Source organism: Trachymyrmex cornetzi, unplaced genomic scaffold, assembly GCF_001594075.2.
Source record: "Trachymyrmex cornetzi isolate Tcor2-1 unplaced genomic scaffold, Tcor1.1 scaffold1190, whole genome shotgun sequence".
Lineage (NCBI taxonomy): Eukaryota > Metazoa > Arthropoda > Insecta > Hymenoptera > Formicidae > Trachymyrmex > Trachymyrmex cornetzi.
In genome coordinates, this window is record NW_017295752.1 from 198,330 (window position 1) to 217,679 (window position 19,350).

A 19,350-nucleotide genomic window follows, 5' to 3' on the forward strand; every position below is an offset into this window, starting at 1 on the left:
GCATAATTGAAAGAGTTGGCGTTCTTTCTTCACTGTTGTAGGGAATACAGTCATTTCGAAGGCGAATTAAACTAGCATAGGAGCTAGCAGTTGAAAAAATCAAACTTATAAAATAAGTGGTCATCAAGCTAATTAATTGCGTGGCCACTCTCTACGAGCGATGATAAACTTTTTAGGTGCTAACTATGTATAATTCCCTGAAAATCTCGATGTCGTGGCTAATATTTGCACACCGCGTTTGGTCGTGCGTCCGCGGTGCTATTATCTTATTCATTTTTTAAAACGTTGTCGGTGACAACGACGTCGTCCCTTTCCAGTCTTCCACAAGAATTCGAGCCATTTCTTCGCAAACGCGAATGTGAATGTTGATGAGAATTGCGCACGTTGTGTTATTGAATAAAAATCGAAATGTAGCATTTTCAGTACAAGTAAACAAAAAAGCTTCATATCTTTTCATTAGAAAAATATAAGTGGGAATATCGCAATGCTCTGCGAAGTGACAAATTGAAATTTTATTCTCGGTTTTAATACCGCGCTAAAATTTAAATTTTTGATATTCGTATTTTTGTTCGATGACACATATATGCCGCATGTATATTTTCTCACGTGGAATTAGCTCGAGAACGATCTTCTACATAGGAAAGGACCCATTGTGCTTTTTATCCTTGCGATCCACTGCCTTCAAACTTAATTACGTTTCATATTTGTATAATAAAACAGAATGAAAGAAAAGAAAAGCATGATAGAGGGGCAAGAAAGGCGTGCCACGACTCGAATTGGGGCTTTGGTTTCGCGTGTAAGGATTCTCGTGTAACTTATTGCTTTGTAAAATGCAGATCTCCTATTTAATTATTTGAGAGTGTTTCTTCGTCGTACCTACTTTTCTCCCAAACCTCTTGTCCTGAAGTTAAATTGGCGAAGCGACAGCAAAAAGTTCGCGAGAAGAAGTCAAAGAGAAAGAAATAGAGATGGGAGATGAGATAGCCAGCATGAGTTGGTTATCAAATTAACCATCACATATAAACCAAGTCACGCATACACACGCGATCACTGTCCTTTCCGACTTTCTTTTTTGAACCGTCAGACATTGATTTCCCGCGGGGTAGCCTTGCTCGTCAAAGTTCCAAAGTAAAGTTAAGCTCTTTTCCTTCTGTTTGCCGCACTTCATTCCCTCTCGACTCTCTCTGTCGCTCTGTTTCTTCATCGCTTCTACAGCCAGACACTCTCTCTCAGTTAGATGAATAAAGTAAAGGACGGCAATTAAATTGTGACTAAGTTGCTGTCGCTTCCATGACAACGGCGAGGACAAGTGAGGATGGATGTACATTTGGATTGCAAAATCATTCTCTTCGTGAGGTAAGTCCTCACAAGCTTATATTAAGCCGCGCGAAAACAATTAAAATATAATAATACCGTCTCACTAACAAATTTTGCAAAACATGTGAATTACTTAAAAGGTTTTAATAATCTTGTTATATATTTTTTGACATACACTCGCATAGGATGTATAGATTGCAATTCGAACAACAATCAAAACAATGTAATTTTATCTATCACTCTAACTTAATCATTTCATGCGATGTCGATTGACTTCGCGAGTAAAACTTTCATTTTTTCAGTGTTATTTGCTGCAGTAGTGATAACATACAGTTTTGATGATTGATTTAATAATTAATACATATATGTATATGTGTTTCATATAGAGCGAGTAAAAATTCAGCCTCGGCATGATTATTAGAGATCATGTTATGCATACGACTTCCATTCGCAACTCGCTGTTATGCTCTGATTAATTACCGCGCCACACGGGAGCTAAAGCATAAGCATGTGCATCGAGAACCACATAATTATTGCTATTAGCGAGTCAGGAAAAAAAACACAAAAATAAAGTTAGTAGAGCTCGTCATGAGGGAAATGCGAAAAAGAGGAAATTATCATATAATATGCAGTTTTTGCTTCCATTAAATAATATTCTGTTGTCAAATGTAATGGAACACTTCAAAGTTTTTTGTAGGAATTTCATTAATCTTTTATTTTTCAGTCTCTTATTTTTTACAAAATGTTTTTTAAAAAATTGCTCAAATACACTGTTAAACATTAAAGGAGCAATGACAACTTAATTTTTTTAACTTCCATGTATGTCAAAATATAAGTCACACAATCCATTTTTATGGTTAGTTTCAAAATAAACAACAAATATATTAACGTATGTATTTAATAAATAATAAACTAAATTTGAGTCAAATATCTGTTTTAGTTAAATTAACGATACTGAGTGAGTAGGAACTGTGAAGACCTAGAAAAATTATTAAAAATTACTCAAATTGAATATAACATCACATTATGAATTTAATACTGCAAATATTATGACATATTTTTTAAATGACATTTATTATGACTTCTAATACAAACTTATCGCTCATTCAAAAAATTGGCAATAAGCAAATGCAAATTCTCGAGTTTTTAAATTTGGTTTCCAAATTTTCAAGCGCATTATATGTCCGATAAGCTGTTTGAAACGGACTAAACACATCGATTAAACTGGTTTTTGCTAATTTGTTGTTACGTATTTTGTAATTGATTTGTACCTATTCATTCACTAATTCGTATCATAGCCATTGATCGCTACCTAATCCGCAGAAAGCACAAGTTGCGCGAGTTCGTGTGGGTTTAATCACAACATTTAACAGTCTGGTCTAGCGACTGTCAACTTCGGTATGAAATCAGTCGTTTGTGTAAGTTATTATTGCGTTATCATCACTGAAAGATTTACAACGAAGTTAATAACAGTTCGCTCAATAGTGTAAACTAGCTTTCCATATCAAAATTTCACGCTTCGTCACTTACATAAAAATCATTTTTATAATGTGTGAGTAATGCTTGTATCAATTAATTCTTCATTATCGAAATCTAAATATTTCTCTCACAAAAAGTATTCACGATTATTGGCTACGTAATTCTCGTATGCATAAACAGTATAGTAAACAACAAATTAAATAATACAGGTAGATTCTATTTTATTTGGAGAGTTATACAACTGAGAAAATATTTGTGCTTTTATTTGCACTGTATTTGTAAATAAATCGATCTTTATATATATATATATATATATATATATATATATGGCACCGTTAAAGAAGAAGCAACACGCCACAAGCTTTCTTTTTTAAGAGTTGCAAATATCGTCCAGAAAAACTTCACGCGCCAACGATTTCTGATACAGCTTTATTAACAATTGGTTTCAATCTATCGACTTTAAATAATGTGTTAAATAAAACATATTAAATAAAGTAAAAAATAGAACAATAAAATAATAGCTACAAACATGTGTAATTTATAGATATCATTTGAGAGTAGTAAATGAGATAGTAAAAAATATAAGGAACTTTAATATAAGGGTTCTATGTAGTCAGGAAGAACTGGCACTTGTTAACTCTCTCGCCGAGTAATTCGCGAAAATTTACAAGAACGTACATCATGGAGAATGTACGCCGAGTCTACTGCGCAAGAATAAACTGTCTTTTTTTCGTCTGACTTTTACATCCCCGAAACTCTGTAAAAATCTATAGCAAACATCAACCTAGTAACGCGGTTTATGAAACAGCATATATCGTTACTAAAATATTCATTAATCTAATAGTAAAAAGTGTTTTTAACAAAGAATTCCTAATTTTACGACATCATGTACGGCGGGTATATCCATAAATAATTTAATCCTATACTTTCGGTGAGCGCGACAATTATGATTCGCGTGACACAATGTCGATACGAATCAGGGATTACCACGGACCGTGTCTTATATACGGTAAGCGTGTTACATACGCGTTACATAGCGCCTCATGAATTTTTCATTGCGAACACGTAGTCGTCCACAGGCTCGTGAAACGTCGAAAGTCATTGCTCTTGTCGGGAGATCAATAAGAGAGTGAAAAATCGTGCGTCTCGAAAAGATTAATGTCTTATATAATCCCGCATCAGCGTTGATTTATTCCGCATAATACGACGTGCAGGGCACTCGTTACGGCGGTACAGTGGCCCAAGATCGAACGTGACTCACCTGAAGCCTGCTTTCAAAAGGCAAAATTCATACCAATGCGAATTTAATCAAATCTTCTTCCATACATTTGCAAAGGGAACCGTAAATTTTCCTAAAAAAATCTTTCTCGATACTTATTTTTTCGATCCCGATAAAATCTTAAAACCGCAAAGGTCTGTTAACTGTCACATAGAAAGCCTAATGAACGTACCTCTTTCTTCGCTCTTAACATCCTATCCTTTGATATGGAAAAAAGAGCTTTAATGGATGTCTGACTGCGGATGGATAAATGGATTTATCAGTGGAACTGAGATAGGAAAAAAATAGATTAAAGGAACGCTGGGGATTGAAACGTCGATATTTCATCGAATTCGTTATACAAGCTTTGGATGTCATCCTGTATCTCTCGACGTAGTGCTTTATACACTCGATACGCAGGACAATATATAGAAGAAAATACATAGCGTGATAGCACGCAAACAACGGACAAAAGAAATAAAAATAATTTTTCGATAAATTACGCAGACTTTGAATAAATTTTGAATAAATTTTCAAATGAATAGTCTATACAAAAAGCCTAAATTAATCTTTTTTGCTACATATAAATCGAATCAAAACTGTTCTCTGGAGAATTGGTTTACTGAGAGATTTTGTTAAAATTTTTTAAAATAAAAATCATAGAGATGTAAAAGAATTTAGATTTTAATTTTGTTATCTGTCGAAAATGTTATCACGTTACACCTTGCTAAATATCTACTGCGGAATAACGAAGACGGATGTTATGTTAACGAACAGACAAAGCAAATAGACACGCGTTTTTTAGCTGAAAGTACAGAGAAAAGTCGAAAGAGTCAGGTCGATATTTTCGCTAGACTCGTTTCGCCGAGCAAATGGTGTGTGCGCCACTTTAAATTTTAATCGTTCCGAGCGACAGGCGTTTCTGCGCACATTCGTGATTGTAAAGGCGACATAATGAGCGCGCGCGAGCGTGCGGACTCCGAGCAGCTCTGGGCGATGTCGATTAACTGAGGATTACTTTAATTAACTTTACGCTCGCAACGTAACGATGCGAAATACAACCACGGTTGCCAGGTTTCGACTGGAGTCTCCAGTTTTCGTCACCAATCTCCAGTTCTCCAGTCGACGGGAAAAATCTCCAGTTTTTCACTAGCTAGTATTTTGTTTAGCATTTTATCGATTTATGACAAAATCATTACTTGCTATTGAAAAGAAGCATTCAACTTGTATTGAATTAGATGAAATAATGAGATCGCTAAGAATGAAATTAGAAGTTAGGATAAAGGATACATTTTTTTGGAAGTACAGCAAATTCCGTACTTAAATGCATGCCAAATAAAGAAATATTTATTAACGAAGCTTTATCGGTATATAAAAGAGCAATGAATTATCTTAAAAAATAGTATGATTATGATGCAACAATTTACAAAGAAATGAGAGCTCTTGATTTAAAAAGTAATAACTTTGATTATGAAAATATTTTGAAAATTGCAGCCCATCTTAATTTAACTGTCAATGGAGATAAATTATATAGAAGAAGTGTGTATTACAATCATTTGAATTTGATACCTTCTGTTGATCCTAACAATACATTCGATGAAAAATGGAAAAAAATATTTTTAAACAATGATTGCCACTTCTTTACTGAGTTACCGAAAATATTACAAAATGTCCTTGCAATACCAGTGAACAATAGTTATGTAGAAAGAATTTTTTCAATAGTAAATAATCTATGGACTGACGAACGTAATCGTTTGCATGTTGAATCAATAAAAGCAGAAGTGTGCGTCAAAGAAAATTATAATTTGGATTGTAAGAAGTTTTACAATTTCTTGAAAGAACCTGAACAAAGAGACTGAAATGTGCAATGAATCAAAAAAAGCATTATTTCAATAGAAAGAAATAGTGAGGAAATAATATGTCATGTTTCATCGTTATCGTATAAAGTAGTATGGTTTTTTTTTATTTAAACAGTCTTATAACGATTAACGCGCTGGTGCAATATTAATTGTGATTATGCTCGCAATTTGTTATGTTACAGGAATAATGTTATTTTTTTGTTAGCGAACTGTAATTCGCGCTGTACGCAAATGTTCTAAAAATAATATTTTAAAAATAAAAAGTCTGATAGTATTGACACGTTGTGTTGATCAGTTTCTTTGGCGCCTCCTTTTTTTTTTAAACAATAGACCGACCTCCAGTCGAAACATGAAATCTCCAGCGCACGGACCTTCGGGCTCCAGCCGTGCAGTACTCGGGATCTGGCAACCGTGAGCACAACCAGCAGAGCTGTGCTCAAGTTCGAACGAAGCTCGAGTGATTCTTCACTAGGACGAATCGTACCGCGTTAATTCGTTAAGATCGAAAATTTTCGTCTCGCGCAACCAATATAACAACCAGTTGTTAAGATAACAGAAATTGTTAAGATAATGACAATTTACGTGATTACGAGGGATACAAACTGAAGCAATTTGTCGCGAAATGCATTAAGTCGGTAAGAGACGTACCATTACTTTATTTGAGAAAGTAGAATAAATTTGTTTAGTACAAATTTCTGTCTTTCTCTCTCGCTTTCAAGACTTATAAGCGATTATGTGGGATTACTCATCGCTTACAGATGAGAGAAATAAATCACAAAATTGCCAAAAGTAACAGTATAAAATTTAAAAAAAAATTGATATTTTCATATATGATTTAGAGATAATTCAGTTCCACATCGGGTTTATCCTCCAGTAGATCATTAAAATCCAAAATAGAGCAAGAAAACAGTCAGAAATTACTAATTTTGATAGACTTTAAATAGGTTGTAGAGTAATGTAAAGCATCAAAAATATTATATTACCTCCACATTTTTTTAATCTGTTTATTTCAATTCTTAGGCAACGAAACAATCCTTGAGGATAAGGTTAAATTAATTTGACATTTTCGAAAAATATGAATACATCATTATTAAGAATATAAAATACCATATATTTTTGTACAAAATATTTTTTCTTATATCTTAACAGTTTCGAAAATATTAAAAATGAAAAAATTTATTATTTTCGAGGTGTTGTTTCAAATCCTAAATTTTGAAATAAGCAGATAAAAAAATTGGGGTGTAGATATTTTTTTTTTATGCTTTACATATGCAAAGCCAAGCAAAATCGGTAAAAGATCCAACACGTGACGATTTTTTTGTAGGTTGTATTCAGTCTATTATAATGTGTCTTGGCAAACAGAAGAGTTAAAAAGCTAGTCGTAGTTGTTTGCAAATTGGTTCAGAATTCTTACGAAACTGCCATTATCAAGATACCTTTATCTCATCAACAATGATGGCGGACAAAATCGGCAAAAAGTTCTATCTTCAAACAGCCAGTTGCAAAGTGAAAAGTTATTTTCAGTTGTTAGGAACATAACATTCATAAATTAATTATGCATTCACGATGATGGTTTTGTGCAAGTGGTATACAGCGACATTTCGAAATATAAGCATGAAATGCAACATGATAATAATAATCTTGTTGATAATGCCGCATGAGATAATTAATAATAAAACATTAAATAACTATTATATACTATATTATAATATATTAAGTAACTTAGAAATTGTTACAAACATATAAATATTGATATACAGTATTTGTATCAAAACAGTCTATTTAATTATTTTATAAATTATATAACTTCACATAAATTTTAATTTGGATTAACAATATTCTATTAAAACGTTTGGATAATTCAATGTATTTCGTTTACGAATATAAATGTTTGTTACATTGGAATTATTCTTGTATTTACCAATCGAAACCAAAGCTTGTATAGAAATTAATCGTGGAATAAGCGCGTGATGTTCGCTGGTAGTTAATGTATCAAGCTTGATCAATATTTTTATGATTAATTAATAAGTTGACACACGTGTTGAATGACAGTGTCTCAATATTTAGAGAAAATAAAGTAAATGATTTTTATTGTATGATTAAAATTTGTGTCAGTACAGTCTTCCGTCATAAAAAGTAACCAGGTTAACTGAATATTTAAACTGTTTGAATAAGTGATAATCGATATCACGGTATTATCAAACATATATACTTGTTGGGACAAAGTCTCAAAGTAAATTTGTCTTTAAGATGTTAAACATGAAGTAGCGATATACAACAGGAAGTAATGAAATCCAATGGAACTTTCTTAATAACGATATGATAGATTTATTAACAAATTACGTGTTTTATAGTTAAAAATGTACGTTATTCTCTTTATGATTGCAGCAGCAATCAAAAATTAGTTTACTAATGTGTCATGTATGAATCAATGAATTATTAGAGACTTCTGCAAAGCCACAGCTTTGAAACGTTAGATTATCCCATATCGCACGTATTCCAAGAGAACTGGAACTATCCGCATCGAAACGCAATCAGCTTAACTCTGAAACGCAATAAATCCCTTTGACGCATCGTGTGCTTGTTGTTCCCGTTATTGAATCGCCGAAAGCGCACGATTAAGACTCTGGCCGATAAATTCCTTTTTTTCAGTAGAAGCAAAAAGGTTGATGTAAAAAGCGTATCTTTTGGACTACGCTTTGCCTATCCAATAAAGCGAAGACAAAATTCCTATTGCCTATATTTCTGTCTTTCTCTATATAACGTTAATGGATTCTGACGATGGCGGACAGGGCATGAATAAATCGAGTTGTTCGTACGGACCGATTGAGTAGTTCAACTCGATGCTTGACATTTTCACACCAGCGACTATTAACAACTATATCATCACGGTTTGTTTGAGACTCACATATATCGCAGACGCGCGACGTGAGATAAATCGCGACAAATCTTCGTGTGTAAAAATATCGGCTAATTACTAAGACAATGGAGAACATGTTGAAGATAAGGAAACAAAGGTAGTACTGGGATGTATCTCCATTCCGAGTATGGAACATTAATCACTAGTGAGAACGACAGCCTGTTGCTCGTTACTAGTCAGTGAAAGAAGACTTACAGACCTTCAATCATCATTTCAAGGCGTAATGGTACTTAATTTGTACCAGTTTATCATTAGCGACAGTCGGATTAAGGCCAATTAAAGCGAAGGCGGTGGTGAGTGGTCTGTACCGTGGCTCTGGAGTTGATTATGAAGTGACAGATATATATTAGATCTAGATTGATCAGACTGCATCGATAAGACGCAGTTGACTCGGTCCAACGCGGTTTCGATTTCAGAAGTTACCAGTGTTCAGCTTGTCGCGAACGATGAAAGAACCGAGGAAACAACCATTGAAATTGAATGATAATTAGTTGCTTAATTGCAACCTTCGTGTGCCGATAAGTAGATATGAGAATAAAACAGTAGAAAAAAAACGTAAAATAAAAATTAAATAAATTATTTCAAACTATCTCTCCGTTGAAGTGAATCGTGCGATCGCGGTGAGTGTATAGACGGTGGATAATAATTTTCGATCAGTAATATTTCCTTAAAATAAGCTTTAAAGTTATATACATATACATATGTATATATATATATATATATATAATAAATACAGCCTTCTTGTGGAACAAGTAAAGTAATATTGCCATGTATTTCTATGTGTGAATATATTTGTTTCGACCGTGATTTGAAGAGTGAAAAATAAAAAAAAGAAAAGAGAGAGAGAGAGAGAGAGAAAGACAGAGAAAAAAATTGTAAATAATTAAAATAATTAAAATATGTTAGAATCACGGTTGTCACATTCTGACAAAAGCTTCACTAAATTTCGATGGCTCTTCTACTGGAGATCTCATTGTTTTAAAATATTTAAAAAATAATTCTAATATTTTTAAAATAATTAAACATTATTAAAAAGCCGTAGCTTGAAAAATAACTACGAACATTTAAAAAATTCAGTAAATATTAGCTAAAAAAAGAGTGATACGCCAATCACATTCTATCAGATAATTCCAACTGTGGTTGCCAACCTTTCCCTTTTTAATCAGCAATTCCAGTTTTCTGAACGAATCTCCGGCTTTCTGGTAGAAAAATCTCCAGCTAATATTTCTCTAAATTTTGATAAATTTTTTAAGTGCGCGCGCTTTTTTTAAGTCGATTTTCCTTCAATCAGGAGAGCAAAAATTAGATGACCGTTTTTATTTCACAAGCAAAAAGAACACATAAAGATAATAACAATTTCGACAATACTGCTCCATCTTCAGCAAGATAGTGGAATCTTCAGCAAAAGAGCCATCGATATTTAGCGAAACACTTGTCGAAAAATGGCAACTGTATGATTTCAACATATCGTATTGTTTTCAATTGAAAGTATCGATGTCCGAGTGACCTGAAATCAAGAGTATTCAATAAAGAGGAAACTACTTGTTGGATTCGTCGTTGAAGGCTGAAGCTTCGGAATCTCACTAGAAGAAATAGGGCAGCCGTTCCATTCTCGTCTCACATGGCTGCAACCACGAGTGTAAGTGGCACAGTTCCGTTCGCGCATCGTAGCTGCAATGCGCCGCTGTTCCGATTTTATTATCGCGTAAAAAACAAAACCGACATGTTTCATGAAAAACACAATTCTACAAAATTTAGTTTACGTATATTATTAGTTGTACTTGTATTTACGGTCAGACTTATATTAAATAAACTAATTTTTTATTCTTATACCAAAAAATATTATGACATATATATATATATATCATAATATTTTTTGGTATACCGTATTATTTTTGGATAATTAAATATAATTCCATTTTTAATAATATGTAGAATACAATTCCTTATCATATAACTCTATCTTCGATTTCTGTTGTCTTCTGTTATATGAATGTTTCGTTATATAAATTCTTCAAAACGTAATACAATAAATGTATAGTTATATATAATATTACATTATACACATATAATACTATATTATTAATATTATTATAACTATAAATTTACCGATTAATACTATATTAGTTAATTTGCGATCATTAAATAGTAATTGATAATCGATGCGCTTTGTCAATCAATTTTCATACTGATTCGGCGCTCTAACTTGTTCGAAAAAGATCATATTAATTGCTTCTTGTAATATTAGTTAATATTAAATTCTTCACGAAATACTGTTGGTAAGGACCGACAACCGATGAGCTCTACCATCTCGATGATTATAAATATCACAGTTGCTAGAAGGAGGGATCGCGAACGTGGAACGTCGGGAGAGAGTGACGTAAAAAAGGAAAAAAAAGAATAAAAAGAGATACAAGCAAGAATGTATGTACGCGAACACGAATGCAGGCGGCGAAATATCGGCGCGTGCGCGTTTTGACGACGCGTCCGATACGCGAACGCGACCAAAGTACTAACGAAATCGTGAAAGTGATCATATCCGAGAAGAGCGGCTGGTCGATCATGTAACACGTTGTTTTTAGAATTAGATAGATTGCACATTTATATTCTAAAAGAGTTGGGTCGAAGAAAAACATGACAGGAGTAACCGATCCGCTGGTGAGTATCGATTTCGTCTTGCATTCGTCGAGTTCACGTTTCTTTTATCGCATTCTGAAGTATGTTTCACGGTCAGATAAAAACTCGTTTTTAGCGAAGTTGTAAACGCACGTATGTACGCGGCGATAATGGTATCATCTCACTTTCGCAGAGGCGCGCACGCTGGCGTGCGCTCGAGCACACGTGGTCTACGATAATGTCGAGTATCTACGAAATAGGACGGAATTTCTCATCTTTTTCAACTTTTTGATATGGTTCGCGAATCGCGAACAAAATCGAATGTCTTAATTACGAGCATACTTTGTGATTCAACGCGGTTCATACATAACGCTTAAAGTAAAATGGGAAAATACGGTCGAAACACATAATATTGCGTAATTTCTTAATATGCATCTTGCAAAATATAATCTTTACAGAATAAGTAAAATTGCCAAAGCCATAAATTATTCACTGGCAAAGCATTTCAAACGAGAGAAAAAGAGAGACGGAGAGAGGGAAAGAGGGAGAGAGAGGGAGGGAGGGGGGGAAGGAGGGGGGAGGGAGAATTCGTGCAAAGCAAGAAATTTGAGCATCATATATCCTACCCGTAAAAGGATCAAAAGGATCTCTCCAAATATGATTGGCCTGATCGATTTCACCGCATTGGCGGTACTCGCAGGACTTAACGGGAAATGTTCCAACATCGAAGGATGCAACGGAGCATTGACCGACATCGGCGACTTATGTAATATTCCTTGTGTCTCGAATCGTGTGCTCCATTTTGTTACACGGATACACCCGTCGCCGTACGTTCGCGGCATGTCCCCGAAAATATACTCGGAGCGATTAATTTCTATCGTTCCGTCGATTACGAAGTGAGCATGGGTGTTCCGTTCAAGTTGATTTTCAAACATTTTGCGGGCAATTGCGTGCGGTGGCTCGGAAAAGTCGCGAAAAGGTGCGCGAACACGTTGGTGAGTACTACGGGATGAAAGCCAAGATATATTCGCCGTTGCTCGTACGCTTATCAGAGTCAACGTTGTTGCGTGCTTTGAGCTATCGCGATAAGTATACGTATAATAGTTACGTGTATAATAGTTGCCGCTGACGAGATCCAAGCTAGGTTATGTCGTGAGTAAACACGCGACCATGAAGAGCGATGTATCATTCTTTGAAAATGCGCATGTGCAGTCGATCGTGACTTTATTTTGGCGCCATGCTCAATTGGAGAACGGTAGATGCTCAGTCGACAATTAATGCCCATTTTCACAACTTTCATTTATAAACTTACTTTTTAGTGCACTAAAAAGAATAATAACGAGAAAACATCAAAAATAATTTAAAGGAAATTTTTCGCATTATTTAGAAAAAGTCAAGTTTGGAGAAATGTAAAGGAATTGCTCATATATAATTCTATGTAAAATTATACATATAGTTAGTACGAGCAATTTTTCCAAACTTGATTTTTTCTAAAACAAACAATGCGAAAATTGTCCCGTTAACAAGATACTTTTGACATTTTCTCGATATTATTATTATTTTTAATATATTAAAAAGTAATTTTACAAAAGAAAGAAAGATGTATGGACATATTTCATGTATAATTATGTATGAATATTTACGTGTGTTAGATATGTTTATACATATTTTTTATGTATTAATGTATAAAAACTTTTTTGCCGGATAAAAATAATATAACATCAATGTTATAATTTCGCGCTCAACAAGATGAATGTGATATAACACGTGGTGTTATATTACATGTCATTACATTGTTGAATGCGAAATTATGACATTAATGTTATATAAGTTATGTTACTTTTAATTGATGTGAACTTGAGGATGTTTTGAATGATTATACGAGACTGCCCGCGCTTGACGAACATTCCCTTTTGTGTGTGTGTGGGTGTGGGTGTGTAAGATACATCACGTTTTTCATTAATAACTTTTATTTAAAACTTTCTCTAAACTTTAATTTCATATTATCAGTAAAGCAGAGGCTAATTAGTGAATTTTTTCGCATGACGATATAGATCACTAAATCGCGGAATTTTCGAGTTCTTTAAGAAAAGAAGGTGGATTTTCATTTGATTTCTTACATTGCTACATTAATCACTATCACCTGTTGCTTCTCACTTCGGAAAAGACTTCTGCATTCCGTCACGCGCAAGGAGATGTACGCACAAGTATTAGATGCGCTGTTTATTTTAATCGACAATGACGTTCAAGCGTTCGCAGAAATATTTCGTAAATCTTATAACGTAATAATAATAATAATAATAATATGGCTCAATAAGAGTACAATTAACAATAATAAATTATAACGACTACGAGCCGAACAATATCTTTTAATATTCAGAATATCATAATAATCAACGTTATAAATATAATATAGACGTTTCGACACCGATCGAGTCACTATAAATGTTAAACAAATTATAACATAAAATTAGCAGTTACACGTACAATTTTATAGTTAAGTAAAACATGAAAATATAAAAAATACACAAAACTCTCTCTTATTCAAAAAATCTATGTGTTTGATGTTTCAGACAAAAAATGTGATTCATCACCAATTGTATAACAAAAATAATAGTCGTGTTAACCGTAATTATTAAGTGTCCCGATAGGTGAATTTTCCATGTGATAAAAAAAATGAAAGTCCAAAGATAAAAAGACAAATTTTTCGAAAAGATAAAAAGTCAGGTCCATGTTAAACGATAAAACGCAATCAAAATTCATAGTCAATAGAAAAAAAGAAGCCATAATGCAATAGAGATCAGAGTGTAAAAATTATTTCAAATCTATATCAAGAAACATTATATAATGTATATAACATCATCGTATGTCTCTTGATATAGATTTAAAATAATTTTGACATTCTAATCTCTATCGCATTATTGCTTCATTTTTATTCTGTTGACTGTAAATTTTGACTGCGTTTTTTCGTTTGATCAAGAACTTATATTTATACAAAGGGAAAAATCAACCTATCAAGATTTAATAATTATAATACGGTTAATACGACTATTATTTTGTTATACAATCAATGATGAACCACGTTTATCTGTCTGCCATCAAATACATGGATTTATTGGATAGGAGAAAGTGATTTTTCGTATTTTTTATCTTTTCATGTTTTACTTAACTAATATAAATAAAATTATATGTATAACTGCTAATTTTATATTATAATTCAAATTTGTTTAACATTGATCCGATCGGTGTCGAAATGTTTATATTGTTTACAATGTTGATTGTTATTATATTCTGAAGATTAAAAGATACTATTTTCGGCTCATAGCCTTTCTAGTTTATTATTGTTCATTTTGTAAATCACTCTGGCGAAAAATAGTGATTAATTTTTAATCGGTGGCGTTATAATTGTTGTAAGATTTATAGCTGAGGAAACTTAGAATACAAACTTAATTTTTTCTAAATAAAGAAGGATACCTAAAATATTTACATCGCTTCAATTCGAGCTGTAAATGTCACACAGCAGCAAAGAAAACTATCGTCTTTCCTCTAAAAATCAATATCAATTTCTATCTCAGATTGGCGTGCTAAAGGAAGCGGGACCAAGAAGTGAGATTGTGACGCAAGTCTCGTCTTCCCAGGACAAGCATCACGATGAACAAACGACAAAGCGCGAACGAACACAATGGAGGCAATGGCTAGCATGTATATCAGGTTTACATCATATTTCATGAAATATCGCGCCCTTAAAGGTAACATGAAAATCAATTCGGCAATCAATCACCATTAATCTTCCGTCAATCTCCATTTCACAGCGACTCTATCCATGGTAGCGGTCGGCACCGTCTACGGATGGACTACCACGTCGCTCTCACGACTCACATCCGGTGCCAGCGACGTTCCAATAAAGATAACTGACAATCAGGGCTCATGGATCGTATCGTTGACGGTGATCGGCTCAATGATCGGTCCGTTCCTCGGTGCCAGTCTTGCCGATCGATATGGTCGTAAGAAGTGCCTTTTGTTCGCAAGCGGTTTCTTCATCGTCGGCTGGACAATCGTCTTCTTCGCCCAGACTGTAGTTGCTCTTTACGTTTCTAGGATGATTCTCGGCATTGGCGTGGGCATCTCGTACACTACCAATCCGATGTACGTATCGGAGGTCGCTGACGTCGAAATTAGAGGCGCCCTCGGTACTCTGATTGCCGTGAACGTGTTCACCGGTTCCTTGCTGACATGTAGTATTGGTCCGTGGGTATCGTACCACGTTCTGACAGGTATACTTCTCACGGTACCCATCTTATTTGTGGCATGTTTCTCCTGGTTCCCCGAGACTCCTGCCTTTCTCGCGACCAGGGGTCGTAGAGCAGAAGCAACTAGGTCTCTGGCGTTCTTTAAAGGAATTCGCGATCGCGACGAAGCAAGGAGAGAATTGGAATACACTTTACGTAACGTTTTTATCGAAGACGTTTGCGACAATACCCCAGTAACCGGTCCTGGAGCTCGAACGGAACCTGTTAAGCGCAGCTGGATGGGAAAACTGAAACTGATGCTGTTGCCCAGTAACGCCCGAGCTCTCGGCATTATACTCAGTCTAATTGCTACGCAGCAACTCAGTGGAAACTTTAGCACTATACAATATCTTGAGGTGCTCTTCAAGAAAGCAGCGATCGGCATCGATTCCAACGTGGCTACGATACTTGTGCTCGCGGTCGGCCTCATCTCATGCGGATTATCAACTGCGACCGTTGAAGGCGCGGGCAGACGTCCGTTACTGATCGCCTCCACCCTGGGTTCTTCCATTACCCTGGCAATTCTTGCGATATACCTTATGCTAGACGAAAGAGGCATCGATGTATCAGCAGCAAATCTTCTTCCAGTGATCGATGTGATCATTTTCCAAGTGGCCTACCAGATCGGACTGGGTACTCTACCAAACGCGTTGATCGGAGAATTATTCCCTACTGAGGTGAAAGCGTTCGCCGGTGCCATTATCATCGTTTTCGACGGCGTGCTTGGTTTTATCGTATCCAAACTGTATCAGGTGATTGGCGATTGGTTGGGCGCTGACACCGTTTATTATTTCTTCGCGGGATCGTGTTTACTGGCATTCGTGATGGTGATATTCACCGTGCCCGAGACCAAAGGTCGGACATTCCGCGAAATTCAGGAACTTTTGGGAGGTAACGAGAAGAAAAAAGAGGTCACCGAATGTTTGCAGAATCGAAATAATATAGTATGACAAAAAAGAACATTTCGCACATCTTTACTGGATATGGTGCGAATTTATTAACGAGATAACGTCGTCGGACGTTCTTTTCAAAGCAACGAACATTAAAACGGCAATTACTTACTCTCAACTGTATATAAAATGTACGTTTACACGTTTTTCATGCAACAAAAATCAAGACGCAAAGGTGAAATCGCTTTTGCCTGTTTACCGCGATTTTTCTCGTACCTGCCAGCGGGAAATAAAGTGGTTTTTATTAATATCGTTTTTGCTGCATAAATTCATCCTGATAGTTTTATTCATGTTCCTTCAACTGTAAATATTTTTCGCCAATACTCCAAAGATTATGTGGTTGTGTCGTGAAATATAATATTTATTTAAAACTCCGCTATGAAGAACTGTCTTTATAAAGCTTTTATCGTTTTTTTCACGCCGGATGTTAGGCGGATCAGGTATTTAAGGGGACGTTAAACTTCAGAATTTCTCATACATACAAATATTTAAATAAAGAAAACTGCGTGAGAGAGAAACAGAAGTAAAAAGGACTGGCAAGTAAAAATTTCTAGTAAACACGCCGCATTTCTTATATACGATAAGCATAAAAATCATAGCTAGACGACGGTTAAACACTGAGATGAGCAGAAAGAGAGAGAAAAAATGCTTGAAAAATCGCGAGACTGTATCGCAATAAAGAACAAAAAGAAAGCTTAATGGGAAATCCTCCAGAGTTCTGGTATATGTTGTCAAGAAAGACGAACGTTTTCATAACCACTGATTACATATATACATATATATATAGGTATATATATATATATATATACACACACACACAATATATACATACATATATATATTTTCGCATGTTTACATATTGTTTTATAAAATATATTAAATATTCTATTAAATGTCATTCGTTATAAATATAATATGTTCACAATATTCTTTCGAATAATGCAATCAATGAAGTACTATATCTGCACGATTATGATAAGACGCGATAGAAAAATATATGTATATCTAGCCATGGAATTTTTTTTTATTTTATAAAAAAATATTCAGGCGATGTTTTTCTCGATAAGCTTAGTATTTAATCAAAGCGGTTAGTAGTAAACATCAATTCATAGAACATCTGGCGTATGAGGATTTCGCACATATTAGACTTTAGCACCGACGTGCGGCAGATAGAATATAAAAACAGCATTTTTTAATGAAACATATATTTTAAAATAAAATGAAGAATTGACAGCTATCAGATTTCAATCGTGTTTTCTGCGTAAACAAAAATATCAAAAACGTATATATGCATCATCTTTTTGCAGATAAAATTAAAAATGAATATTTTGTTGCAAATTTGTTGTAAAACAGTTTGCAACAAATACCAATATTCTTTAAATCGGCTTAAAAAATTTTTACATTATATTCTTATAATCGGCTTAAAAAATCTTTACATTATATACAAAATGCAAAGCCGACAAGGAGAAAGAAAGGCAATTAAAGCACAAGGAGGACAGTGCTTTATTGAGTCAAAGAGAAATAAATAACAAAGTCAGTGAACAAATAATATTTTTAAAGAACAAGAAAGCCTTACGTCATGTGATGCTATTTCGAAATTTCATTTTCTCTTTTTTGTATCAATGAAGCCACAGAAGCGATATGATTGACGGAGAGCAGACATTTCAATTTACTTCTCGTATTACATGCTATGCTACCGAGTATTATTTCGAGGTCGCGGTATGCACCGTCCATTTATTCATTAAACAAAAAATTAATAAAAGACTACATTATAAAATCATTAACAAAGAACTACGTTATAACATAATTATATGAGCAAAAAAATTATAAAAAAGTATTGCGCGTAGGAGAGATAGGGGCTAATTATAGACTCACTTTTTTGTTTCGAATTTTTACAAACAAAATAAAGAGGCTTATCGAAAAAATGAATTCTATACTAGTTATTACATACATGGGAAACTGATAACTAGTATGAAAAAAATATATTTTTCTAATGCATTCCATCCACGTCGACTAGCCCCGGGACTGGGATAGGATGATACATGATGATATGGGGTAGTTTGACAATAAGGCTGTGTTCGGAAAGCACGCTATCAGTGCCATTTATGCAACATTATATTATCCTTGTTTCATATCTAATGAACGATGAAGATAAAATGACACAAATAGCGCTAATAGCGTCTTGCCGAACGCAGCCTAAGATTATTAAAATAATGTTTAATGTATTTTAAACTATATATACATTTGACTATATATTAATAAAATTTTTATAAAAGTATATTTTAAGCACAAAATACATTTCAAACATAAATATCGGTATTTAGTATAAAATAAAAAAATCTATAACTCTTATATATTGTACCTTTTGTCACTAGATAAATAATAACAATTTATCTAATCATCGTCATTTAAAATTCTTGAAAAAGAATGAAATCTCCAAAAAACGAGTGGAACATTTCACTCCTTTTTGAAGTGAGATCGCAGTGAATGACAGATTTCCTAACCTAACAACGGTCAACTTTAACAATTAATATCTCGCTTCGCGGCAGAGCGACTTTTATTTTATTAAATTTATGTCGTGCAAAAACACATCGAATGAAACTAGTTTCATCAAGATTAGACGTAAGGAGACTAAACTTAATATTTACCATTGAGGTAAATC

General features: G+C 34.1%; 1 protein-coding gene and 1 pseudogene across 3 annotated transcripts; one reads left to right on the forward strand and one right to left on the reverse strand.

Moving 5' to 3' along the window:
• Positions 1–9,929: 9,929 nt before the first annotated feature.
• LOC108766645 (uncharacterized) lies at positions 9,930–11,143 on the reverse strand (annotated as a pseudogene).
• Positions 11,144–11,231: 88 nt separating this feature from the next.
• LOC108766705 (facilitated trehalose transporter Tret1) lies at positions 11,232–17,458 on the forward strand. Of its 3 annotated transcripts, none has more exons than XM_018516169.1 (3): positions 11,232–11,491; positions 15,025–15,160; positions 15,262–17,458. In XM_018516169.1, the coding sequence occupies exons 1-3, from the start codon at positions 11,468–11,470 to the stop codon at positions 16,686–16,688; spliced, it is 1,587 nt and encodes a 528-aa protein (XP_018371671.1). In that variant the 5' UTR covers positions 11,232–11,467; the 3' UTR covers positions 16,689–17,458. The 3 variants fall into 3 exon arrangements, with proteins under 3 accessions (XP_018371671.1, XP_018371662.1, XP_018371681.1); XM_018516160.1 differs by lacking the exon at positions 11,232–11,491 and adding an exon at positions 12,071–12,444; XM_018516179.1 differs by lacking the exon at positions 11,232–11,491 and having other exon boundaries at positions 15,055–15,198.
• Positions 17,459–19,350: the final 1,892 nt, after the last annotated feature.